We start from the raw sequence: 27,488 nt of genomic DNA on the forward strand, positions 1-27,488 counted from the left end.
CTGGCAGTTTTTGTCCCTTTTCCTTTCAAAAAGCAATTATTCATCTCTGTCAGTAACAGGAAACAAAGCTGTGGCTCTGAACAGAGTAACAATCTATAAATTCATCTGTTTTGTGATTAAATACTACAAAAGACAAAGTTCCATTTCAATAATAATAGTTAGTTCTTAGACATTTATTAGCATGAACTTGTATAACTGCCTGTTGACCCTAAATCCACAGTTCTTTCATATATTCTGATATAACTTAGTGCTTTAGAGCAATTCTGCTAAATAACTAAGAACTTCTACAAATTCATCAAGCACAAAACAATTCTCTGTGAAATCAGTGAATTGGTTTGGTGGGGTTTTTTTGTGTGTGTTTTTTTCTTGAGCTTAGCAGGTTTTTTTCTGCATTTTGGATATTCAGTGTTAATAATCATATTTGCATTACTTACTTTTTTAGAGTTTTTGCCCCTGATGATGAATGAGGTTGGAGGTAGAAGGGAATCTTATTGAACTTGGGCATATTTTTCTAGAAGGAAACAAGTTTCAGAAGTGTTAATTTAGGATGAACCATTAGCTCCTATTTGCAGCAGCTGCTGTGTGAAGTATATTCAGCTCCTAATTATCAAAACCCATGAGAGATTCCTAATCAACATCCCCACCACAGCCAACTTCCAAATTACTCATACTCCTGAGACACTTCAATTTAGATGATGCACAGATCATCTAGCTTTTGAATATAAATTATCATTTTTTTCAAAGGCAATTAGATAGTATCAAAAACCAGCAGCAATGTGAAGTGTATTCCCTGTTCCTGAGTTCCTCACTTGAAAAGGATACCAATTAGGCACAGGACTTTGAATTCTTTATCTAAGACAGTCTGTCAAAAGAAATTGAGCAGAAGTACTTCAACTGGACACATCAAAAAATGATGCATCTCAAAAGGTCTTGATTACAGACCTTGAGACCACTTATTTTAAATACAAACACAGCAAAAATTTAAAGTATCATTTCAGATACTGCAAAGTTAATTGTAGTACATCTTAAAAAAACTAAAAAAGCTAAACTTATACACCCAATACTTACATCCACAGTGATGTCAATTACCCATTGTGGCACGGTTTCATTAAGAAGCATGGATTCTGTTTCACCCCCTGAATCCCGACATAACAACCTGAGACACACAGAAATAGCCCTTATTGTAACAACAATTATTGTCATTTGCATTAAAATGCTTTCAGGAGAGGTTCTGTCCTCTTAATGGACAGAGAGCCTGAACTCTGTTGGGATCATGAGCTTCTCGGGGAAGAGATCACTTATTTTCTGTAAAGACAGAGCTGTAGTAAGACAGATCCCAGAAACAGTGAAGAGGATCTCAGGAGGCTACAGCTATGACACAAAATGTATAAAAGTACTTTGCTCTGGATTGTGTTATGTTTGTGTGTTGAAGTCCAGAGCTGCCAGGAGAAGAGAAAAGGCACCTGGCATAAAGCAATTCTCCTCTCCTTGGGAAAAATGAGCTCTGCATGTAAAACATCTGCTAAGCCCTCACTAAAAGGAAAGAATAAAGCCAATTTCAAGAAATGTGCACATGCAGTGATGCAAAAAAGCCACATTTCATTTTATAAATTGCAATGAGGTATTTTGTCAGTCCAGCAAGCCACCTTTTAGGTCCCATAAACATGGCTTGCTCCCTCCAACAGGGTCTTTGCAGGGGTCTCTTGAGGAGCAGCTGTGTAAGAGGGAACATCCACCAGGACAGAAAGCAGGCAAATATTAAGCCCCAGGTACAACATAAATACATTAATACTGCATGAAAAAGTCAGTTTTCCAAGCTGAAAATGGTTCCCCTGTTTTACTGGCCAAAAGTTACCTCATTTTGGGCCCTGTTCAGCCTGGGAAACAAAACCAACAAATCAAACATGCCCCACACCCCTTACATTTAAAATTCACTATGTCAGTAAATATCAAATAATTCAGTGTTTGCAAGCTCAGCACTTGTTTTGCAGCACTATTAAACTGTCTCTGATGTATCACAGATCACAGTTAGGTTTTTCAATGCAGAGTGAGAAGAAATAGAAGGGTAATTAGTATATACATTGCAAAACAGAACCTGTGCTCCTCCCTACCAGAGATTAGGGCCTTCTACTGGATCATTAACGAATTTTGGGAGCAGAAGCCAACTCTAGTGAGTAGCAGCTCCTGAGTAATTCATGCTCAGAGACCAGCACAACACACAAGAATCTAAAGTAGTACAATTTCAACCCAAAACAGTTTAATTTATCAGTTAGCAGAAAGAGGCACCCAAAAATATCACGCACAGCTCTTACTGCTTTGAAACCCCCACCTTGCTGATATTCAAACTCACATGGTCAGTTGGACAATGCCAAATCATCATCAACAGCTGCATATTTTGCATGTTTAATTGTATTTTAAATGAAACTTAAATATTATATGCTATTAAATATAATCATATTATAAATACTTAACAAATATAATTAATTATATTTTGTAATATAATATGTATTATTAAATATTATACATGTTTAATAAATTAAATTGCATTTAAGTGTATGTCTTAAATGTACAGAACAGATTCAGGGAACATTTTTGGTAACATTCCTGCTTGCACTAAGAAAGGGATTGTTCAGCCACTGAATTTATATTTATAAGTTTTTATACCTGAACAAAGTGCGTCCTCCAGCCTCACCAAAAATAACTGGTGTATGTGGTGGCACTTGGAAGTATCCATTTCCTTTCTGGACTCTGTTCTCCTGCTCCCCATTCACTGTTGGAAAAAAAATAACACATGTAAAAGAGCAGTGAGACTGCACTAAGCCTTAAAACTGGGCACACATTCCACCTACAGCAGATATATTTTGTAAATTAATAAGATCAAAAGCTTCATGAAAACCAAAAAAATCCCCATTTCCAAGATACATCAAGTATATAAAAAGAAACACTAGAGAGCAACAAGTTCTATACAGGTTTGTAGAAGGCCTACCTCAAAAGCCTGTGAAAAAGAGAAAATAAAGAGCTAAAACCCAATTAAAAGGTTTCTTTCTTATTTCTTTTGTCAAACTGAACAATACTAATATTAGGAATCAACTAAAGAGACTCTGCTGAGACAAGACTGTTCTTCCCTCTAGAGTGACACTACAGAACTCTGAAGGGTTGTTTGCACTGCTCTTCTATCTGGATTTGCCAGATGTCAAAACAGTGCAGTAGGAAAGCTCAGACTCACAGTACCTTGAAGTTCCTCTGTTACAAATTCAATTTATTACAGCTAACTACAGAAGCATGGTTCTTCAAAGACTGAAGAATCTGGCTCCATATCAGATGGATAGGACAAGATTAAAGAAAAATCAGCATTATTTATACAGCTCTTTAACAGTGAAGCTTCTAATCAGTAGATATCTTGAAACAATGTAGAAGAATTTAGATGCCTGACTTGCACTTTGGAAAAATCATCTCCATCACACTCGTTACTGCATTTGAGGAGATGCTGAATTCAAGCAATGTTAATAAATTTAAATGGCACACACTCATGAGATGAATGATTCCTCAGCTTGCTAACCAGAAACACACACAGTCAAAAGAAAGGTCAGAAATTGTAGCACACCAAGAAACAAAAAAAAGAAAATCTATATTGGAAAGGGTAAACAATACTGAAGTTACAGCAAGTGAAAAATCCTATTGTTTGAAAGATAATTGCATAACACTTCTCTGAACAACTGAGAGGAACCACACTGCATGTATTTTGTGTTTACTTAAATTTGTATCTCTACAAGAATGCCAGCATCCAACAGGTACACTTCACCTTCTCAAGTCACTGCTCAGAGCCAGTCTCCTAATTTTTCTCTTTTGGAAGAGCAATGAAAACTGATTGTGTTATGAGTACTCCAAACATTCCACTAATCCACAAGTCTACACAGGAATAAGCAATGTAGCATCAATAATCCAACACCACAAGAGCCTGTGAGTGACACTTCTCAAACCTTGTCTGGCTCTAAGCCATAAACTGCCAATAAACATCAGTCTGAGAATCACCAACTGGATCCAGAAGAGTCTGCCAAGTGCTCCAACCCTCCATGGAGGCCAGTCTTCAAAGAAGAAATTTTTGGCACAGTTTTGTCACAAAACAGCAAGACATGCTGAATGTACAGTTTTTTTAATTGCATCATGTATCTATAGAAAGTAATCTCTTAATCACCAAATATGAAACTTTTCAGTCAACTCTGGCCTGGGTTGAATCGATTTCCAGCTCAGGATTTACAGTCTTTTATTTTGTCAAATTCAGCCTCTGTCTTACTTTCACATGGCTGTGACTTTCATCTAAGGCCTGGTTAGACTTAGTATCATTACCTTAAATACCACTTTTAGAGACCTATTCCATGTACTATTACACTGAATATATTTTTTCCAATAAAGCTTTTATTTTGTTCACAACACCTAGAAGAAAACTGGAATTATGTCAAGGGAATGCTGGCTAATGTTGGATAACTGAATTATTGCTATTTACTGTCATCTAGTGTTTCTTTTCCAAGTCGAGCCTCAGTCTGCCAGTAATTGTTTTTCATCAATTTTTTCACCATATTTCTGTAACTTCAGAATAATTTTTTCACCTTTTTTTAGAGACAAACATGAGATTTTTGCTGACACTTTCAGAAGTACAATACACTTCCTGGTGAAAGGCAAATTTAGAAATGATAAAAAAACATGAAGTCTAATGCACAGAGATCAGCGTAAGACAACAAATATTGTATCAGTTTGAGAAACATATAAACAATGTGCAGACAAGTAATAAAAAAGGAAAATATTAAAATACTAACCATGGTTTATCTCATTTTCTTCTTCATCCATTGGATTTATATGTGTTCTAGGCCAATACTCCAGCAATGCTTGCAGCAGAAGCCCTCCAAGGTTTACTGTCAAGACACAGGGAGGCAGAACTTCAATCACAAAAAAAACATGGGCAACATAATAATGTTCTTGCTATCCACAGCTGAAAATTCAAACTCAAGAGTTTGAGCAGTTCTGTTCCCAAAGCAAACTATTTACAGGCACAAAAATCTGCTTGTCACAATCTGAGAGCTGCATGCTACAATCTCTCAGGAAAAGCTGATTTTAGAATCCCTGCTGTTGGATCAGTCACGTGCTTTAACAATCTCTACATTTGGTTATAATTAGTTTTTCCTTTTTGAATTTTGAAGGTTTGAAACAAAATTAAATGTAAACCCTGAACGTGACTGTTTCAGGAAAAAAAGGCAATATTTTCTTTGGAGAATATGCTACAGAATTGAGTATTAAGATAAGCCCCAAAATCCAACCAGATACTGACATATGTGGCACTAGAATACTTCTATCAGAATACTGAAATTTATTTTGATTTCTTTGTTAAAATAAAACACTAATATTAGTTAAAACTTACATTTTGGATCAGAACCATCAGGACTGCTAAATCCAGCATCCTTTGCTGACACCCAGGCTGCAAAGCAGTCACTTTCATCCAAAGTAATTGTCAACATCTGTTGGCAAAAGTCCACAAGGAATGTAATAGTTTTCTGGGATTAAATAAGTCCACAAATTTTTAACTTTTCTCCTACTTAGCTGGGAATACAAACCAAAGAATATCTGAAAGCATGACAGGACACTTTATTTACCAAACTGTATTAATTCATAAGCAGTATTGGTGGACTACACCACAAGCAAAAACTTAATAAAAAAATCTGTTATTCAGATTATTAAGAAAAGGTAAAATTTGCTGCTTTACTTGAAAATAAATTTAATCCATCAGATAAGCAATGAATGTTCTTCTAAAGTTAACAAACTAAAACCTTTTTAAACAAAACACATGAAAAAATGTGAAATATAACATTAAGACAACAGATTTAGGAGCTGTATCTCACCCCGGTTTTCAAGTCCACTGAGAACCAGTTTGGCACATAAACCATTTTAAATCTCTTCTTAATTTCCTCTTCAAAATCTACTTTTCCCAGGTCTTCCACTTTACATGCCTGTTCACCAAAAGAAATGTATAAGTACTGAATTATATCAACACCTCAAGTCTTGATTTTCATATACACTTGGAATGATTGTGACTTATGCTCTCTCCCTGAGCACTGAAGTCCAAAACAAGTTAAAGGTTAAATCTTTTATAAAGAAGTCAAACAATAATTTATATGGCAAATAGTTTTTATTCTTCATTTATCTCCAAGGTAGTGGTATCAAGCCAGCAGAAAAGTCTGGAAATATTAATTTAGATTATTAATTCATATTAGAAAATATTTTCCCTACACTGAGTAGACAGCTGTCTTCTAATACCCTCTGTCATTTTTCTCCCCAGCAGTACCAATATTTCAGTACTCCATCAAACACCAGAATTTCCAGCACATCAAGCAACAAATTCAGCTCAACTACTATAATGGGAACAGCAGTGAGTGAATTTCTGTGCAGATGCTTTATCTCTTTTTTTTTTTACTTTTAAAGTAAAAGTCCTTTAAATAATTCTGTTAAAATCCAAATTATTATAATCCACTTGCAGAGGTCATGCTGAAATACTTGTTTTAGGCAAACTCTAAGGACTTCAGGGAATTTTGAGGGAATTTATTCCTTCAAAACCCAGAAAAAGTTATAACAAGCAAAGACTAAAGGGTGCAGCTACAGGTAGGAAAACCTGCCTCTCTTCTTCCAGCATCCTCAATAAAGCCTCAGCTTTCAAGTGCTGAGAGCAACACTCTGACCTGGCAAACAATCTCATCTCCACAGTGAATATGTATTTAAACATACCAAGTGACACTTCTCACAGACTTACTAAGAAAAATAAAACCAAATGAAAGTAAAAATTAAGATTAGCATTTGACTTTGGTCCTGAGATCTAATGCTGCACACTTAAATACATGCTGAAATAAACAAATTTTTTTTGAAAATTTATCTACATAATTTTAGTATAAATCTATATACTCCAATTTAATTTCTTTTTTGCTTCATTCAACAGCTCAGTAAGCTGGCTGAGCATGCTTTACCTCATTATTGATCTTGGCTGCTGCACTGAATAGTTCAAGAAGAAAATATTTAGAATTTAAACAGGCTTTTGCCAGAGAAGAAATTGCTGACCATCTCACTGATGTGGGATTTGAGTCTTTTCTCTCTGCACTCTTTCCCCACTCCTCTGACCAATCACTGGGTAAAGCAACAAAGAAATGTCACACCAAATCTCAGCAGGCAACACGAGGCAGGAGCCAGGTTTCCTTCTGTTCATTTCTGCCTTCCTGACTTACCAGCAAACACAAGCCCTCTTTGAAACAAACCCTCATGAAAACAGACAGTATTACTTCCTGGAAAAAATTCACAGGTCTGAATTTCAGGAGAATGCAGATGTCAATACTGGATTGAATTCAGGTGAATACAAATATCAGCCTCATATCAGGGAAAGCTATAAAAAAGCTCAGAAATTCCCCCTCTTTTTTCAAAAGGCAAACTTTGCATGTTATCCTGAGACAGAAAGATGATTGACTTTCTACCACAGAAATCTCAAACACTAAAAAAATATATATAAAGCTGCACAAAATAATCATCCAACAGTAGAAAATCTGAAATTACATCCTTACCTTCAAGACATCCCAGTATGCCACATTATTATTTGTGTCTTTGGTTAATATGTGCCTCTTGTCATTAAGAATGTGGCACTGAATAATACTAGCACCCCCTGGCAAACAAACAAGAATTAAGGTTACTACTGTAATAATTTTTTTCTAGTATCACATTAAATTAAATTGCATAACATGACATATGCTGGTCTTTGGTTTCAGTTTTTTGTGTAAACCTTGGATGTCCAGGGTTTAAACATAATTTTAACTGTAACCAACATGGATATACAAAAACCATTTTGCTCTGGTTGAAATCACAGTATCAAGTTCTTTTTAAAAAAAGAGTCAATCTTCAAGGTCTATCACTTTTGCTAAAGATACCAGATTTTACAATCTGCAAAACAGCTGTTTACCTTTTATAACTTGGTCAGGCTGTGTACACAAGGGTGGTATGGGATTGGTACAATCATTATCATAATCTCCTGATGCTCTAAAATTATGGATTCCCTTCAAAGTCTAAGAAAGAAAGAAAATAATGACACATTCATAATCATCTAAACTCTGCTTTTATCTGTAGCAACTGCCACTTCATGCTGCTATTTACATGTTAAATATCCAGATCCAGGAAATAGAATTTATTTCTAAGAGCATCATAAATAGAGCAATGAAAGTAACTCAAAGCTTCATACCTTTTCAGCAATTTCAAAATTAGTATTTTATGATTTATTTTAAAGGAAGTTTACAAATCACAGCACATCTCATTCAAATTGAAAGAAACAGCCCAACAGTTCCCAAAGCAAGACTGCAAAAGCCACGACTATTCAATTTTATTCACAGACTATAAAATGTATCACTTACCCATTTATTCACAGAGGATTTAGTTGTTGCAACCCAAAGTGCAGGAGGAGGGTCAGCTGATCTATCCAGTTCCATCTACATAAAGAAACAAACTTTCAGTCACACTTAAGTTAGTTTCCCTTTGATAAAAGTATTGTCTCGTGTAGACCCTTTCCCATAAATGGCAGTATCTCAAACAGCACTACTTTCAGTTTACTGCAGAAATACAAAGTTTAAATGAAAAGTAGCTAAAATGAAACTTCTGAAAATCCAGAGGAATTATTACGAATATTCAACAAAAGAATTGTAGATATGGGCAATAATAGATGCAATGTGTAATAACACAATACTTGAAGTTACACCCACCATGATGCAATCTTGCCTAACGGCCAGTTTAATAAGTACAGTATTTTCTCAATTTGTATTCAGACACTTCATATGGCTAAGATAAGGATGTAAGAAGTTCTATACTACTGAAAAAGCAGAATTTTAAACATTTGGCTCTGACATTACATTTCTCAGATGAATGAATTACTGTAGCCAAGATTAGAGGTCCCTTCTGACCTCTGTACAGCTGACCAGCACTTTCATTTTCCATTTTGAACTGAAATTTCTCACATCCTGACTTTTCCAGAACTAAATTAACATATCCAGGATTTTATCTTAACACACTAAGATAGAGTTCTCTCCCAAGGAAAGGCAGGCTGCTTATACCTATCAGTATCTGTTTTAATTGCACACCCCTTATATATACCTGCAGGTTCCAAGGTCATGTCACTAAAGTTAGAGACAGAAAGAAAATTCAAAAAAAACAGTCTCTTTGAAAGATTCAGACTTGTGCATGCAAACATCATGTTTAGGTGTTCAAAAAACCCACAAACAACTTTATTCCTGGTTCCCATGAGTATGTAACAGATTCTAAAACAGTCCTGCACACATATGCTGCTGCCAAGAAAAATCCACTTTGGTACAAAACCTTGGCAATGCCAGCTCAGTTTCTTAAAACTGTACTAGAGCCTGATAAACCAAACTTCTTGTGTGTGAAACACAGTCAATTTCAGTAATATTCAAATTCACATATTTTCAGTAGCTGCCAGGCATCCATCTTCCTGAGGCAATTAAACTTTAGATGTAATTTAGGAGACAGAGCCAATCTGCTGAAGATGTGGTGTAGTAAACACTTGCTAGCCAATGTGAATTCTTTAATCAATTTATACCTCAAGCCACTGTTTCATGAGAAAACATACAGCTACCCTTTTATACTGTGAGGGTGACAGAACACTGGAACAGGTTGTAAATTCTCCATTCTTGGAGATACTCAAAACCCATCTTGATGTGGCTCCAGGTTCCAGTGCTCTTGGGCAGGGGAGAGGATTGGTCCAGATGATCTTCAGTCATCACTTCTAACCTCATTCTATGATTCTGTGAATTAAACTCAATTACCTTAAGAACTGGTGCCTTTTCTTCACAGATCAGCACCCGGATATCAGGATTTCGTAAATCTGTACAATAAATCTTCCTGTCTCTTCCTCCTGAATAAACATGAGTGAAGGCTTCATTGACCTGCAGAGCCCAAACACCTTCATCATGGACTCGGTATGTGGCTATGCACCTCTGCTGCCCAAGGGACCACAGGCGGATTGTACCATCAGAGCTGCCTGAAAGACACTGAGCAACAACCAGCACACTTCAATCAAAGGGCTATTTAAGTATTTCAAAATATTTCTTCCCCATAAAAAAAATTGATAATTCATATAGTTACATTTTTCCACTGAAATGGTGCTACAAAGATAACAACTCTAGTCACAACTGGCGGTACTTAATATAAACAACCCATTCCACACTCAGATAACATGTAATAAAAACTTTCACCCATCAGCCTCCCCCCCTAAGTATCTGTAATATGACATGCAATATTTACACTGAAATGGACTCAACATTTTCTGTTCTCTGTAAAATGCCTTTGTCTCAGGTTAAAGCACATACCTGGGTGCCATCTCTGTTCAGCAACAAAGCTTTGACATTGTCTGTGTGCCCTTTGAGTTTCATTAGTTTTGCACAAGTCCTTGGATCCCACACCCTTAGAACCTATGGGAACAGGCATTGGATAAATGACATTAACATTCTTTCCACCAATGTATTTCTCCTTTCTTAGTTTTCTGCAGAAACTAAGCTTTCCCAAATGAATCAACCCTTATTCCAATCGCTGAAAATATACATTACAACAAGACACACAACTATATCTTATAAAGCTCTAGTAATCAGCTGTGATCTTCTCCTGATTTAAATTTAATTTGTTCTGGTTTCTTCTCTCAAAGAAATTAACACTTCACTGATGTGTCCTATTTTCATTTTAATATTGTCTTGGAAATAAAATTCTCTCAAGGTTAGATTAAAAAAACAACTCAGACTCAAGCCTGTTTCACCTTCACTTACAACAAAGAACAAGGGCTGTCTCTTGGGAACACTTGAGCTTCATTAGCTCACTTCATTTCCCACCTCCTGCAGGGATCTTGCAAATTGCTGGCACCTTCTCTCCTACCTGCAGGAACTGCTTCAGTCTTGATAATCATCTGAGTCATGTCCCCTCAAAATCAGAGCTCTTGTGGGGAAATGTAATGATCTGACAAAGAGGGTTACACAAGATGATCTGATTGTCTTCCCTATGTATTAAAGCTGTATGGATACATCTCATCTTCAGACTGAGGCAGGATTTGTACCCTACACTTGCACTCCTACTTAAGAGAAGTGTCTGCCCTCACTACTGAAAACACAAAAGCTGCTACAGACATGACACTGAAAATGAATAAAATTGTCTCTTTATACTGAAATCAAACTGAAGTGAAATCAACCTCACCAAATTCTGCTTACCTTTTCAGTGGACCCTGATACAATAACTGTTCCCATTTGATTCATTGCAAGGCTGTAGATTGAGTCCTTGTTCCCACTCAGGGAAGAAGCTGTTTCAAAATAAAATTCACATTTTCAATTTTAATGCTGTTATTTGAAGAACATTTATTCACACAAACCTGAGTACTATTGATAATACTAATACTCTCTGACTCATGAAAATAGTGCCACTCTGCCCCACATATAAAGTTACTTTAAGAAAGACTATAGGCAGCATAGGGCTGGGAAAAACCCATTCTTATTCTTAATCTACTTCTATATAAAAACCAAGTAATCCCTCAGATTAATGGTCATTACAATCTTGGTGACCTTTTGGCACCACAGTTCTGTCCCAGGGCCATCAAGCTACTCTTGTTCAACTATGTTATTGGAATATGACACTTTGTGATCTTTTTAACACACAGCATTTGGATTTAAGTACAGAGATTTTTTTTCATGCCAAGTAACAGTAAAATTCTACATTTTGTATTAAAGGCTCTCCAGCAGAAATGCAGAGAACTTACAGTGCAGCAATGAAATGTGTTATTTGAGCAGGGATGCTACCTCTGCATTTGTGAAAACCATATGGCAGTTCCTTAGCATCACACCTACCATCAGAGCTGAGGAATTCTATACCAACCAGCCTAACCCACTTCTGGAGATTAAAGTACCAGTCCCCCAACTCAGAAAAGCACAGACACAGCAAATGAAAATCATTTACTTAGAGAGCACAATCAGGCACTTCATCAAGCCTCAAATCCATACCATCAGTATGCCAAGAAGGCTGGGAACAGCAACAAACTGCATGGCCAGCAAAAACGTAAACCTTCACACAATGATTTATTTATATGATGGAGCTAAGTTTCCAACAGAGGATTTGTAACCTAATATCATAATGCAATATCACATTTGGCCACAGTGGAGAAACCTGTGTCAGGGGAGGTTTAGGCTGGAAATCATGAAGAGGTTCTTCCCCCAGAGGGACACTGACCAGGCTCCCCCAGGGAATGGTTATGGTCCCAAGGCTGCCAGAGCTCCAGGAGCATTTGCACAACGCTCTCAGGCACAGGGTGAGATTTTTGGGATTGCCTCATGCAGGATCAGGAACTGGACTCAATGATTCTTGAGGGTCCCTTACAATTCAGGATATTCCATGACCCTATGAAGAATTATGCAGCTATACTTCAGAGTCCTCTTAGACAAGGGTTATAGCATCCAAATGCAAACTGTCCGAATGAAATCTATTATTTGGAACTAAAATAAAATGAGAATTTTCCACTGTCCCCAGAGAACAGCTAAAAGCAAAACACAGAACTGAAAATGCTTGAAGGTTAGAACACAGTTCAACAATCATAATTTAGGAAAGGATAATATACAGAGTTATCAAAAGCTGGATAGCAGGAACAGGAGAATCTTTAATGCATGCAAGCAGAATTTATGCCAGACCAAAAGCAAATCTTCACTCCCCTCTCTTCCGGAAGGGACTACCTCTCAAAAGCTAAATCTCTCCACTAAATTTGAATTATAGCTCTGCTGACTGAGAGCCTCTTTAAAAATAGGCTTCCTTTTAATGCTGGTTTGTGTACATCACCTCCAGGTAATCAGACAGAAAACTAATACCCAAGAACAATTTTCATTTGTACTCTGAAAAAATGTATACTGCTTGAAAGGACTCAGGAAAACAGGTTCTGTGAGGACATATACTGTGTTCTTTCCAACAGAAACAGTTTCTGGGGAGCAGTAAAATGAAAGAAAAAACTCCTTTGCTTCCTCTTCCTCCTCCTTATGAAATATTTGTGCTCCTACTCCAGAAATGCAAATTTGTCCCTGTCACCTTAGAGGTAATGTCTCCACTTCCATTTGATCTTGGGTTCAAAACAAGCACCAGCTCCTCAGTACTCCTTGTCTCCCATTTCTGATTCACTTGAATCATTTAGGTTCTGTATCACTGTTACAGGGTACAAGAAATGTTTTCATGTTTGTTTATTATCCCACAACAGAGTTATCCTGTGAGCTGAAAAATTCTTCCTTCAAAAACTCTTTGCTCAAGTAGAAGGCAGCAAAACTTACAGTTAGCAGCAAAGTTTGGCTATAAAATAATTATACTTTCAGTGAAAAGAAAGCAAGAAATATAAGGATTTCCTATTTCTGGGAAATATAAAGTAAATATATTTAGTCATGTGCCATCCCAATAGCATTCTGAAGTGCAACACAGCTCTCTAAAGCCATGTCTCTTCCAAAGAGAAGACATGCCAGCACAAGGGTATACTTGAATTAAAAAGTTATTAAAATATAAATATATTTATATAGTAATAAACAATTATATATAGTACATTATCTAAAATGTTTTCATTTGTATATAATATATCTAATACATATTACATTATAGAATAAAATAAATAATATATTAATAAAATATATAATATAAATATTAAAATATAAAATTTAGACAACAAATGCAAATCTGACAGTTCTACCCAGCAGATGCACCTCTAGTTTTGGAAGCTACCAAATCTATAAAATTGAATACCTGGTGAAATCAGCCCAATATAGTAAATAAAAGTCCCCACACCAACAAAATGACACTCCTGCCTCTTACTTACAGAATCACATGTCCCTGAAATGCCTTTGGAATATGTTGTGTCAATTCCAAATTTTAGTTTTACAGATTTTCTTTGAGTCATTCCTAACCTATGACTGAAGAAACAGCTAGGCTCCTTTAGAAAATTAACATGTGGCAGTGTGCAAGACGGTTCTGTTCTTTCCAATTCACACCTGAGACTGCTATTGCTTCAATATCCATCAAATGAACTAAATTGAAAGAGATCAATCACTGGGAACACAATTTTTTCAACCTAACAAGCAGCAAAGTACACTGTGGTCACACTAGACTCTCAAAACACCAAATGTAAAATAGCCAATACAAACAAGGATTCCATGACACAGATCCCTGTTACTCACTTAAATCCAACTGAGCCTAAAGACTGGTGTGACACTTCCCAGAAGAGCAACTTAACCAGCTCTACCCTGACCATTCTAAAAAAGGCAGTGTTGGAATTGTTGTATAAAGGAAAGATCTCACAATTAATATAATGCCTTTCTGGGAGAGAGAAGCAGGACAGGTGACTTCCTAAAAGATGGTGAGAATAAACCCTGATGAGTAGAATCAATAGTTTCACCTTGCCATGCAATCTCTAGTGAGTTTTATCTCACCAGTATGCTATCCTTATTTGTAATCAGTGCTTTGTGTTACTCTGTGTGGTTTTTAGTCTAGTTTATCTAGTATTTTCTATCTATCTTCTGACAGATTTGACAAATGTATCAAGTCCTGCTTTAGGAGCTGTACTATCTGTTTTTTCAGCATCTACTCAAACAAAAAACCAACCCCAAACTATAAAACACAGAAGATGTAGGAAGAAATAAGCTAAAAACATTTATATAAAAGGTTGGTTGAGAGGTTAAAAGCTTCTCAAGCTGAAGCTCTATCAAGTTTCAAAGAAACCAGCATGTCACAGCTCAGGAGAAACAGTTCAAAGAGACTTGATCTCTATTCTAAATGCCATGACTGTTGGCTGCTCTAGATTTCCAGCAATTACATAACACAACAAATGGACTGAATGCATAAAAACCCCACCTTCAAATTTCTTGCCCATTTTTTATGTAAAGTTCGAAAAAGGCAACCATAATTTTAAACTGACCTCACAGATTATGCTACTCAGCATAATGCATTGCATTTGCCTCCCCTCCCCAGGTACCTACTTGTGACAGTATTATTTGAGGCAGTCAGTGCTGTGAGAGTATTTACATCCCAGAGGAATATCTGTCTGTCCAGCCCAGCAGATGCTACCAGCTCCTTATCTTTTGCATATGCTAAGGCTTTCACATAGTCCTACAAAGAAATAAATGTAACAATATGAATCAATGTTATCCTTTTGAAATCTACATCTTAATAATTACAAGAGTGGCAGTGAGCACACACAGTATTTACAGATAATGTTTTTCACCTTATGCGTCCTTAGTGTTGACATGCAAAATCCCTTATGTGCATTCCACACTTTAACAGTAGTATCTGAAGAAGCAGATATCACTAAATTGGAAAGAATAAAGACTAAATTTTAATGGCTTATATATTACTTTAGAGCATATTTGTACTACTCTAATTTGTTTTTCAAAAGAGATTAAAACAATCATTTAAATACACATATCAATTTTCATTAAAACAACTGCTTAAATTATTTACCAAAATTACAATATACATCACAAATTAATTTTAAATGCTACGAAAAGATAGAAAATAATTAAAGCAGCAGATAATTTACTTGTATACAGTTTCTGAATACTTCAGTTCTGAAACTTCTAAGTACTTACATGTTTTGCCATTGCAGCAGAGCACAATGTCATTTACCCAATCTGTGTGATGTTCCATAGATGCTATGTAAGGGTCTTGCTGCAAATTAAGAAAAAAGTAAGTTCATCACCAATGGAGAAGATTGTGACACATCAATATTTTCATCACATCCTATTTTCATAGTGTCTTCAACCTGCACATGGATCCAAAGTTTCCTAATGCAGAGTTGTTTGAAATTATTCTCCCAGAACCTTTTAGTGAGAACTACACAGTTATGTAAGATATCCCAGTATGAGCAGTAGCAAAAGGATTCTGTGATCACAGTAATTGGCAGCTGTTTAAAAACAGCATCATGTATAGCCCTGCAGGCCACTTACCAACAAAGTAACTTGAAAACAAAAATAGGTTTTGAGCCAGAAAGGCTCTCCTGACTGACCTTGTGCTGATTGACACTCCATATCCTTATGATGGAGTCCCGCCCTGCCGTGAAGAGTCTGTTTAATGCTGGGTCCAGCTGAAGAGCATTTACCCCGTTCCGGTTGTACTTCTCCACTTCATCTCTAATCACATAGGAAACCTAAAACACATTTGCACAAATCCAATTATGGCATTAAGATAGTGACATGGCCATAAAGCCTGAACATCTAAGTTTTTCTTTGTAAGGCCCTTCAGCAGAAAACATGACAAGTTTACAAGCATTGTCTGAGTTTTGAGAGTTACCAGCACCAAAGTCATTTGCCCCCAAAAGTAAGGAAGAGTCATAGAAAAAATTCAGCAGTGATAGAACAGTAGTCCAAAACATTATTTTAATCATTCCAACTTAAGCTTAGTTAGATCCAGAGAATCTTCAGTTCAATTCCCTGCTGTGTGCATATTCTGGGTGATCTTAGACAACACACCAAGTCTGTGTCTCACTTCCCAAGCAGGTTCCACAGTTTCTGTAGCTGTGATGCCAGCATTTCCCAGCCTCACAGAGGAGAGGATATGGTCTCCATGGCTTACAAAGCAGTGAAAGACTGCAGATAGAAATTCAATAGATGTCACTATTATTTTTAAACCTATTTTTTAAAAACTACCTACCTGACAATACAATAATAAACTTAAACTCTTAGTGCTCTGTCAGATAAACTATTCCATTAGTTTATTTCCTTCCATGTTTGACAGTGTGTAAAGGTTATTTAATGGATCTGTTCAGAAAAACTGAAGGGAAATTTCAGGAGACCCTGAAAGGCCACAGCAGTCTCCATTATTTGTGCTCAGTAAATACAATTCAAGACCCTGCAGTTTCTTCAGAGCTACTGCACTCACTTTCCTGATCCCTGGGTTTACACACTACTCTGAGGAAAGCCCTCAAGCTGAGGGAAAGGGAGGGGAAGGTATCAGTTCTGCACCTTCCCAGATTCTACAAAACAGAATCAGAACAAGATAAAATTTCATGCTTGGTATAATCAAACCTGCTCAAAGCAGGAATCCCCTGGATACACAAGCAACAGTGTTTTGAAAATGCTTACAAAGAATAGTCTTGGGCTAGAGATCTGAAAGCAATTTTTCACTTTAATAACTGTGTTAAAGTAGTATAAAGAAAATGTTTTCCAGATCAGATTTCAGTGATACAAAATATATCCAACAAATTAAGATGTTCAGTGGTCCTTGTCACAGAAGTAGTATTTGACAGCAGCTCAGATTCTGTACCATGAGAGCTGACAGGTCCATTTGGTAAATGTGGGAAACACCATCATATTATCCCACCCTCAGGCAGCACACCCAGAGCACTGATGCTTCCAGAAAACACATCCAGCACTATTCTCTGGCTGAGAAACAGCTGCAGCAGCTCTACAGACCAACACTGAAGGATCAAAATGAAGAGCCTCCTGAATCCATCTGCCACAACACTCTCCATTACCACTCCACAAGTCCTTCACTGTGCTTATGAATGTAGTGTGCATAATACATAACTGTATATGTACAATACACAGACATAATTGTTTTATGTCCCAATGCTCTTAAAGACCTTCTATCAGCCACTCTCAGCCCTTTTAGTATCACAGCTTTTCCTCCCAGCTTTAGATTGTGTCCTCATTTCCAATACTTTCAGCTTCTCTCACCCATCCCAGACTCATCCATAACATTCTCGCTATCCATGCTCAAGTTTCCACCTACACACAGCTGCAGAGATGCTGCTGAAAGAAGACACCATCAACCACGCAGAGTTATGTTGAAACACTTCAAGCACTTGAAGCATTATTTCTTTGTGAGATGCAGGGAGCAAGATGTATGTGCCACTCCTTACCTGGGCTTAATCATATCATGTCTGTATTGCTAAAAGACCCACACAGATTATGTGCACAAAATAATGTTTGAGTCAAACTCAAGGTTTAACATGATACAAACACAAGACAAATGGATGCCCATCAAATTCACACTGCTGTCAAACTCTTTATTTAAAGTCAATGAAAACAATCAGTTAAAAATACTAAATGTGAGCAGCTAAGACACAAACCTAGAGGTCAGTAGATCAAATAACATTAAATTTAGATTAGAGACAACAATATTTTCCTGACACAGTATCAGGCACAAGATAAGCAGGGCCCTTCACCTCTTGTATTCCCAATGCTAGCAGGATATTGTTTGAGAAATACTCAATTTTTAGGTTTGCTCCTCCTCTGTCAGTTACCTCCCATATTTGTTATATTTTCAGGTATAATTTAAGAACTCTTCATTCCACTCATAAGTTAGGTTGTCAAACTGTGTTAGTCACCTAAGCATGGTAATGCTGATGCTTTTTGCACATAATGATGTTACTCTTTTTAATTTAAAGGAGCTCAAGAAAAACACAACCATAAATATTTAAAAATGCAAAAAACTCCCAAATGATGGATTACTTTAGTAAACAAGGTACTTGGCATATATGATAAAAACTTTCACAGGACTTTGGAAATTGAGTCCTATTTCTACATTAATCTTGATAAAATTAGAGTCAGGTCAACCAAATGCTGTTTTTCCCTCACACAAAGACATGATCATGAACAACCATTTCTCATTACCACGAATACTGAAATATTAAAAGTTAATTAGCCCTCTATTGCCTTTAATGACATCCACCTATTTATTTAGTCAAACATCTCTTGGCAAGTATTGTTTTTATTTTAAAAGAATTGGGATAAAGAAAGAGTTCATATTGTTTTAGTGTTATTGCTCCCTGGCAGATCTGAGCTGGATCTCAGCAGAAGTTGAGCAGGAAACCCATCATCATCATCATCCTTCCTCCTCCCTGTGAGAAACTTGAGAAAATAACTCTGCTGCAACAACTGAATTAAACCAGATTAAAATCTAGTGTTACTTTTCTTTGGTGTAAATACAAGAGATCTTTGACATAAAAATATGGCAAAACAACGAAAAGAGCTTGATACAAAATCTCCCATCAGTGACTGCCACTGTGCACAGAATTCAACCACTTATTTTTGTCTCTCCTTATAGTTTTACAATGTTACTTACTGTCCACAGAAGGAATAGCATACTTGTCCTGATAAACAGTCTTAAAAATTGAAGGAGTAACAGTAAGAAAAAGAAATCCCTACTTTATTAGGTAATAATAACTTCCTCCATGTCATGGGGAAAAATTGTGATATATTTTTCAATCATAAAAGTAATTCTCATCCAAATTAAACAAGGACTTTTTTTTTCCTAATACTACAAGGACAAAAAGAAAATAAAAATGAGAGGAAATTATTCTGTGGTCAGCAAGTTGACAGGATACCACACCAACACTTCAAACAAACACTGCAATTTGAGCAGCTGGCAAAGGACAAGGCAAACCATTTGTCCTGAAAACAGTATGAACTGAAAAGGACTACAGCAAAAAATGGACTCTCCAACTCATTTTGGAGACCTAATGATATCCAAGTAACTGTCAGTTGTTGACACTGAAAATACTTAATAAATTTATTTGCTCATCCAAAATAAAAAACATTGAATGGGCCACTCCTGCTAACCAATCACTGAGTTTGAAATAAAAATCTTGTATAGTAACAAAACTAGACAAGACACAGAGCATGTGTGGCTGATATTTATTGCACACCACATGGAACCCTTTGGAAAGGGAAGCATAACACCAGAAGCATCCAGGCTTGTACTTAAATGCATTAATTCCATATTAACACAGAGAAAAATTAAGGGCTCCACAAAATTTGTTGAAAGGCTGTTGAAATGCATGAGGAACTTAAAATGCATCAATAAAAGCAATAGTGAGTTGACTAAAAGAGCTGAAACTTGTGTAAGAGTGGTGGACATATAGCCAAGTCCACAGAAACAAAACATTCACTAAAAAGAACACAGGAAGATTACTGATAATCCACATGTGGGTCTCCATTATGTTCTTATTGGGAGGAAAAAGATGAGAAAGTGCTTTTTTGCTTGGTTAGGTTTTTGAGTATCATTTAGCATAGAATTAAGAAGTATTAGTAGATTTAGTAAGTATAAAAAACAAATACAGAAACATTAAATATATTTTCAAGTCTGTATGGACACAAATATATCTAAACAACATAAATGCAGTAAAGCTCTGGTTGAGGAGAAACTGCTGTGGTAAAATTCACCTCTGCTCCTGAAGCACACAGATCTTGTGTGGAAACCCCCAGAAAGTGAGGGTTTCAAGATCTCAGTGGAACTTGTTCCACAAAGGACAGGCTGGAGCACCTCCCTGCCGTGCCCTCTCCATCAGAGCACAGAGCCAGGGGCAAACCACAGACACAATAATTGGGATATAGATCACCATGGCTGTACTGCCACCATTGGCTGGGAGGGGCAAATAAAATACGTGACATAATGAGTAAGAATCTTCCACAGCAGCAGTGCACAAACATCCACTCATTATAAAGGGTTTATGGAATTCAGGACCCTAAATGGAGCAGGACCAATCATTTTAATGACTACCTAAGAGCTCCAGAGATAAAGCTACTGCCAACAGATACATTTTGGCACACAAAGCCAAATTAATTTCTTGCAAGACTTACAAGTGTTTCCTGCAGGGAAAAGTATCAGCCGATGTGGGACCTTGTTACCCTTGTTACATTACATGCATTATAACAGACTTTATCTTCACAGATGGGTAAAATCTGCTTTTAAAACATGCCACCAAACCACGTGGAGGAAATAGTAACCAGCTGAGCTCTGAGAATACTCACTCCTTGTTTCTAAGTGAGCAATTAAAAAAAAAAAAAAGTATTTCTCAAAATCATGGGAAGGGTCCATGAGATAAGCAGCAGTGAAGCACCAGAGAAAAAAACCACAACATTGGTTTACTATCTTGGTGGAGCATATGTATCCTTAAAAATATGGCTTTTAATTAAGGAGACTATTTGAATTTTTATCCAGGCTTCAGAATGGAAGTAATGGGAGGCATTAAGAAGCTCATTTTATCCTTTTACAATGAAATCAACATACTGGCTATTTGTTTGCTTAAGTGTTATATACAAAATAAATATATTTGTAATTATAACTTTTAATAAAATATTTTTAATATATTTTTATAACGGTAATGTAAAATATATATATCACATCTAGTAAGCTAGAGTATTAGTGCACAAATATGACAAAATCAGTTCAAAAATATCACAATGGTTTGGGTCGGAAGGGACCTTAAAGTCCATCTCATTCAAACCACTACCACAGGCAGGGACACCTTCCACTAGACCAAGTTGCTCAAGCCCCCAACCAGCCTGGCCTTCAACATATCCAGGGATGGAGAACAAGATTTTCTTATTCTGTACAAGACTTACAGATAAAAAGTGCTTAAAATTCATGCAATCATATTATAAGGATGCTGATCCTTATATGGTAAAATTCTCATGTGTTCTCAACAGGTTCTGAGTGTGGGGGTAAATTTCTGGCACACCTCTGCATCATCATTCCCTTCCCAAATCACTCAACCTCACTCCTGCAGCCTTCAGAAAGGCAGGGCTAAGCTTCACAAACATCTGCCACTGGACACTTCAAATGCCTGACTCCCATTTAAAGAATTAAATGTCCTTCCTTTTTTCTATGCATAGAATTTGAGGACTAAAACACCCACTCTGATTAAACCATCAGAAACTACAATTACATGTAAAAGCACCCTAAACTGACTATTTTGGATGGCTTTGCTTACCAGCAGAACAGGTGCATCCAAGCTAATAATAGTTCTGATTTCCATAAACTTCAATGAGCTCTCCTGCCTGAGAGGTGTCTTTTGTAAAAGCCTCTTCTTCCAGCCTCATAGGTTTGGAAGAAATTTCTCCAATTCTGTCTCTCTCAAAAACTCTGTGTAGAAGCACCCTAAATGCTCAGCCTTTGGGAATTAAAATAAATAATGAGTGGTTTTATTTTTTAATTAGCAGCTGACAGATAAAATAGCCACTTATAACTCCTTTACTTGGACAAAGTCCTGTCACTAACCAAGCAGATGAAATACTAAAAGTCAAGAAAAAAAATCCAGTTTCAAGTCAAGATTTATAAATGTTTATCATTGAATGGTTTGGGCTGGAAGGGACCTTATTCCACTCTCATTCCACCCCCTGCAATGAGCAGGGACACCTTCCACTATCCCAGGTTGCTCCAAGCCCTGTCCAACCTGGTCTTGAACACTTCCAGGGCTGAGAAGCTTTTCTGGGAAATACCCAGATCTGGACCTAAACTTACAGTGCACTGCTAAGACACAGATCAGAGTAATGTACATCAAGTGTCATTAGTACACAAGGTGAAAAAATACCACACAGCACAATGAGAACAGACAAAACATCATAAACCAGCACAAAACTACCTGTAAAATCAAGCTTTTGAGCTAAGCAATGCTTGGAGAACAAAAGTAGTAGTAAAAAAAAAAAGAAATAGTGGGCTCTTTGACGCATGCTGCTGCCAGGGAAATACTACTTCATAAATAGGAGTGCATAAAATAAATAACAAGGTACAATAAAATCCCCCTCCTTAGGGGTATAACCTGCAAAAACTTGTTTATAGCACAGGCATTCTTTACATTTTAAAGTACGTCCAGTTTTTTTTTCTGGTAAGGTACAGGAATTCATTACATAGAATTGACAGAGTGCTTCTCTTAACCACAGAAAACACTAAATACATTTCCTCTGTGTGGTAAATTAGGTGTCCAAAAACCAAACCCACCTATGTTTTGAAAGCTCTTAATGCTATTTTCAAGCCTAATCAATATTTCATTTGATCATACCGGATAGGTACAGCTGAAACTGGCACTTGCCACTAGGCAGCTTTGCACAGTGATAAAGCAGTAAATCTTTTTCATAGCGAAACCTGTAAAAACATGTAAAGGGCTGGCAGAATCACCAACAAGAAGAAAAGCATTGAGAACCATAAAATAAAACCATTTAAATGACTTTTACTGCTAAAGAGTCTTGACTTTTTTAAACACATTTTGGCAATTCCATTCTCCACCAAGGCTTCAACAATTGATTTGTAGCTACACATGAGCTCACACCGTAGGGTTTAATTCTTTCCCAAGTGTGCTGAGAATGTCTACATTTCCTTCAACAAATGCTGCCTGGAGCTGGTAAGGAATACTTGTGAAATTTGAGAAGAAAAAACCCTGCTCCTTGTTCACGTGTGCAAAGGGACAGAGTGTTTTACAGAAAGTAAGCAGGAATAGGATGCGAAGCAGATCACAGAATCATCAAATGGTTTGGGTTGGAAAGGACATTGCTACCCCCTGCCCTGGGCAGGGACAGCTTTCTCTAGACCAGATCACTCAGAGCCCCGTCCAACCCGGCCTTGAAAAATTCCAGGGATGGATGGGGAGTCCGCAGCTTCACTAGGCACATTACTTCAGTGTCTCACCACTCTTGCAGTAAAGAACTTCCTACTATCTAATCTAAAGCTCCTCTGGCACCAAACACAGCCGAGACAGCCGTGGCAGGAATCTGCAGCTCCCTGGCTGCTGCGAATTCACATTACACCAAAGCAGGTCTGGGGACACTGTTCTGTCGGTCTCAACTTACCTCCCTCCGTGCTCTGCCGCTTTTGATCTGAGCTGCTTCAGCTCTGCCTCCTGCGGGCTGCAGAGCCCGACCCCGGCTCGGCTGCGAGCAGCAGCTCAACCCCCGCGGTGCCTCGGGCGGCCGCTCGCCCCCGCCACGGCGGCCACGGAGGCGGGGGAGCGACCCTGGGGGCGTGCGGCGCTGCCTCCCCGCACCGCAGCGCTGTTGCGGGAGAGTGGGGAGACTGCGCTGCCATAGAAACCCCCAAGGCCTAACACCCTGCAGCCGCTGGCGCGGCCCGCGAAGCTTCGAGCTCCCCTCGAGCCGTGCCGGCCCCGCCGCGCCCTCACCTGTACTTTCCGCCGCCCCGCCGTGTTCTGCCGGTGATGCGCCGCCATCTTGCATGTTGACACTGTGGCGTCATGTCCGACCGGAAGTGCCGGCCCCTCACCCGGCCCGCGCGAGGCTTTTATACGCTAGCGATGGGAGTGGGCGTGGCCAGGGGGCGTGCCCAATGGGGGCGTGGCCAGCGCTCCCGCCCTGACGCCGTGGCCGCCATGTTGCCGCCTCATGAGGCGCCGCCTCAGCCCGGCCCCAGGGCGGGCCAGGTTTGTCCCCTCCGCGGTCCCGCTGCTTTTGCTTTGTACCGCTCCACCTTCTGATGCTCCTGCGGTGTGTTTGTCCGGCTTTGCTTCGTCTCGAGTGGCGGCGAAAGGCTTGTGTTGGAATAAGGAAGGGCCCAATCGAATAAACAAAGTCAGCTGTTTCAGTAATCAGACGGTCTTTTATCAGTACTTTTGTACTTCATGAATAATAGTCAGAGATTTCCCTGTGTGAGATATTCTTGTCGATTAAGAAGTAGGGATGTTGTTTAGAGCATGGTGCTGATAACGTCAGGGTCGTGGGTTTGACCCCCATAATGGGGCATTCTCTTAAAAGTTATACTCAAACATCCTTCTGGGTCCCTTCCAACTCAGAACATTTTGTATCTCATTCTGTATCTTCTGGGTGAGGAGCTTTATGAAGTTATATGCAAGACTCTATTCCTGGCACACCATTTGTTAGACTGGTTACTTCTTTGTGGTAGATCAGTAAAAGTCCTAATAGTTCATCAGTGAAGAAAGAGTACTGTGAGAGATAAAATATCAGGAGTTAGGGATGAAATGATACATTCAGGTATTCCTGTTCTTCAGTGTTGGCTGCAAGGCTAAGAAGAAGATTAGGATATTTATTACTTCTGCTGATTTAAACTTTGTTTTGATACAGATCACTTTTTCTAGCAGTGCAGGACACAGTGTCTTCATCACAATTGCAGGTGGAGTGTGTGGTTCTGAAATGAGATCTGCCTTGGCCAAAGTCCTTCCTTATCTGCAGTGTTTCACGGAACCATGGAATGGTTTGGGTTGAAAAAGACCTTAAAGCTCACCAGTGCCATTCCCTGCCATCCCAGGTTGCTCCAAGCCCCATCCAACCTGACCTTGGACAATTCCAGTGATCCAGGTGCAGCCACAGCTTCTCTGGGCACCCTGTGCCAGGACCTCACAATCCTCACAGTGAAGAATTTATTCCTGATAACTGAACTAGAACACAGTATTTACAGGTTACATGAAGCAAATTTAAGACAAAGTTAATTCCTCAATGGTAATTTCTCTCCTTTAATCCAGCAGCAAGAGTTGTAGTTACAGACACATCACTTCCAGAGAGCCACTACAAAGACTGGTCTCATTGTACATTGTTATGTGAATGTATTTTTGTGGCAGATTTTGGACATGATGGAGTCACAAACTCTGGGTTCTTTTACTTGAATGCCTTGCTTATGCAGACGTAGAATAGGATATCTCAGGAGATTTTAGTCACACAAAACATTTAAATCATATTTTAGATCACCAAGTTTCACATCCCATAAAGCACAGCCTAAATACAGTGTTTTCAAACAGTTGCATCTGAGTCATGCCCATAAATTATATATAGCCTACAACGCTTTTGGTTTCAAGCTATGTAGAATCTCCCATGTCCTTTGGGTATTTTTTCCATGATAATCTGATCTTAAAATGCATGTATTTATATCTTGAATTTATGTAGCTATTATCCCAAGTAGAGAACCTATTACAGCTTTTCCTGGAGGATTAGTGAGGCCTTTTTTTATGCAAAACATTTTCTACTTGTAGTTGTATAATTATATCTTTTAAAAATGGTGTTGGGAGTGATGTCTTAAAACCAATTAGTTCATTTATCCCAAAACAGCATCAACTCCACTGATGTAATTCCTGGAGATATCTGTTTAGTCCCTAGTTGCAACAGATGGTAATTCCAATACCTTCATCTGCAACATATTCTATTGCTTCACTGTTCTCACTGCCAAAAAATTGTTTTCTTGTGCTTCATCTGAATTTTCTGAGCTGCAGTCTCAGCCTGTTACTTCTGGGTTCACTCCTAGTGGACATGAAGATGAGTTTGTTCCATATTTCTTAACTATTTGTCATGCTGTCATGTTTTCTCTATCTTCTCTCCACTGGACAAAATCATACTTCTCATCTCCAAATCATTCTTAGAGTGTATTTCTGAAATCATTAACATTTTAATTCTGTGACTATCAAGCCTTATGAGGGGGGATGCAGCAGCACACAGAGGAAACTGGGAAATTCCACAGCATTCTACAAGTCACTGTTATTAAGGAAATACAGTCTTTATACTCTTACTTACATTACTTACTCTTCATTACAACGTTTGTTTACTCAGTGCTTACTTTCAGGGCACTTCCATTCTTCTTTCTCTCCCTGTCTCAACATCCTGGCTTCATTCCTGAGATCTGTTTGGTTCTCCATCACTTCCTTTCTGACTCAGCTGCAGTTTGCTCACTGTAGTGTTCTCAGAAATTCAAAATCTAGCCTAATAAGATGAGATTTTAATGGAAATTGAAAAATAATCCTTAGACTCATATAAACATCATATTCTTTCTCTTCCAAAACCTAAAGCAAACAGCTAATGTTATAGATCAGATACTCATCTTACCACTTTTGTACTAGGAAATGACACAAACATGATGAAAGGCTCTAAGGTTTCCTGCATAACAAAGAAAACATTACTTGCCATGTTTTTTTAATGTAATATTGCCTTTAGTTCAGGTTTGATAAACACACATACAGAAACCAGGAAATTATCAAAAATATGATACTCATATTTTTAGCAGCCCTCAGTAAATGTGATCTTTGTTGGACCAAATAATCTCCAGAGATTTCTTCTAAGCACAATGGTTTTGTGATACAAAGGCATCATTGTATATTTTTTTTACCTTCAATTTAATGACCTGACAGGTTGAACAAGCACAATTATATATCTAATAGCAACCACATTATACTTAAAGTTCTTTGATGCACAAAAAAAAAAAACCCAACAAAAAAAAAGAAACACCATTTTTAAATTGCATAGAAATGTAAAAAGCAAATGTTCTCTGTCTATAAACAAAGTCAATTTCAAATCAACTGCACAAAAGATGCTGACTGCTCTAAAAGACACAATACTATCTTTATTAAATGAATAATCCTTTGGTGATTATGGATAATGAAGTGATAGGTGGGGTTTATGAATGAAGTTAGTATTTCATTTTGTCAAAGAATAACACAAAACTCATATCAGAATTTCATTACCTCTAAGACAAGACAAGAAATCACTTAAGTGTATGCAAGAAAATGATTGTGTTGTCAGAAGTCATCAGCTTCTTAATGGACTAATGTATAGTGAAATGTAGTCAGGTACTTTGCTCAGTATTTACTTACAGGGAAAACTTCATTTTGTCTCATTCCTTTCCAACCCAGAATCCAATAAATCTCCATACTTTGTGCATGACAGCATCTGAAACACTTCAAC

General features: G+C 37.7%; 1 protein-coding gene across 5 annotated transcripts in view; it reads right to left on the minus strand.

Moving 5' to 3' along the window:
- WDR48 (WD repeat domain 48) overlaps positions 1–24,062 on the minus strand; it is a 37,134-nt gene extending 13,072 nt beyond the window's left edge. For 2 of the 5 annotated variants that reach the window (XR_004500358.1, XM_015618640.3), the window contains exons 1-17: positions 23,972–24,062; positions 16,082–16,222; positions 15,666–15,744; positions 15,302–15,384; positions 15,057–15,186; positions 11,280–11,368; positions 10,395–10,496; positions 9,852–10,076; positions 8,430–8,504; positions 7,985–8,087; positions 7,593–7,690; positions 5,892–5,999; positions 5,414–5,510; positions 4,815–4,910; positions 2,665–2,770; positions 1,069–1,156; positions 435–511 (exon numbers count right to left, since the gene is read on the minus strand). Coding sequence is in view for 3 of the 5 variants with exons in the window: in XM_015618640.3 (XP_015474126.1) it covers positions 435–511; positions 1,069–1,156; positions 2,665–2,770; positions 4,815–4,910; positions 5,414–5,510; positions 5,892–5,999; positions 7,593–7,690; positions 7,985–8,087; positions 8,430–8,504; positions 9,852–10,076; positions 10,395–10,496; positions 11,280–11,368; positions 15,057–15,186; positions 15,302–15,384; positions 15,666–15,744; positions 16,082–16,222; positions 23,972–24,019 (1,745 nt within the window). In the remaining 2 variants the exon portion in view is untranslated. Of the gene's footprint in view, positions 1–434; positions 512–1,068; positions 1,157–2,664; positions 2,771–4,814; positions 4,911–5,413; positions 5,511–5,891; positions 6,000–7,592; positions 7,691–7,984; positions 8,088–8,429; positions 8,505–9,851; positions 10,077–10,394; positions 10,497–11,279; positions 11,369–12,288; positions 12,457–15,056; positions 15,187–15,301; positions 15,385–15,665; positions 15,745–16,081; positions 16,223–23,971 lie in introns of those variants that run through there. The other 3 variants (XR_004500359.1, XM_033520132.1, XM_033520137.1) reach the window with 3 other exon arrangements.
- Between the last annotated feature and the right edge of the window lie 3,426 nt (positions 24,063–27,488).

The sequence above is a fragment of the Parus major genome, chromosome 2 (assembly GCF_001522545.3).
Source record: "Parus major isolate Abel chromosome 2, Parus_major1.1, whole genome shotgun sequence".
In the NCBI taxonomy this organism is placed as follows: Eukaryota; Metazoa; Chordata; class Aves; order Passeriformes; family Paridae; genus Parus; species Parus major.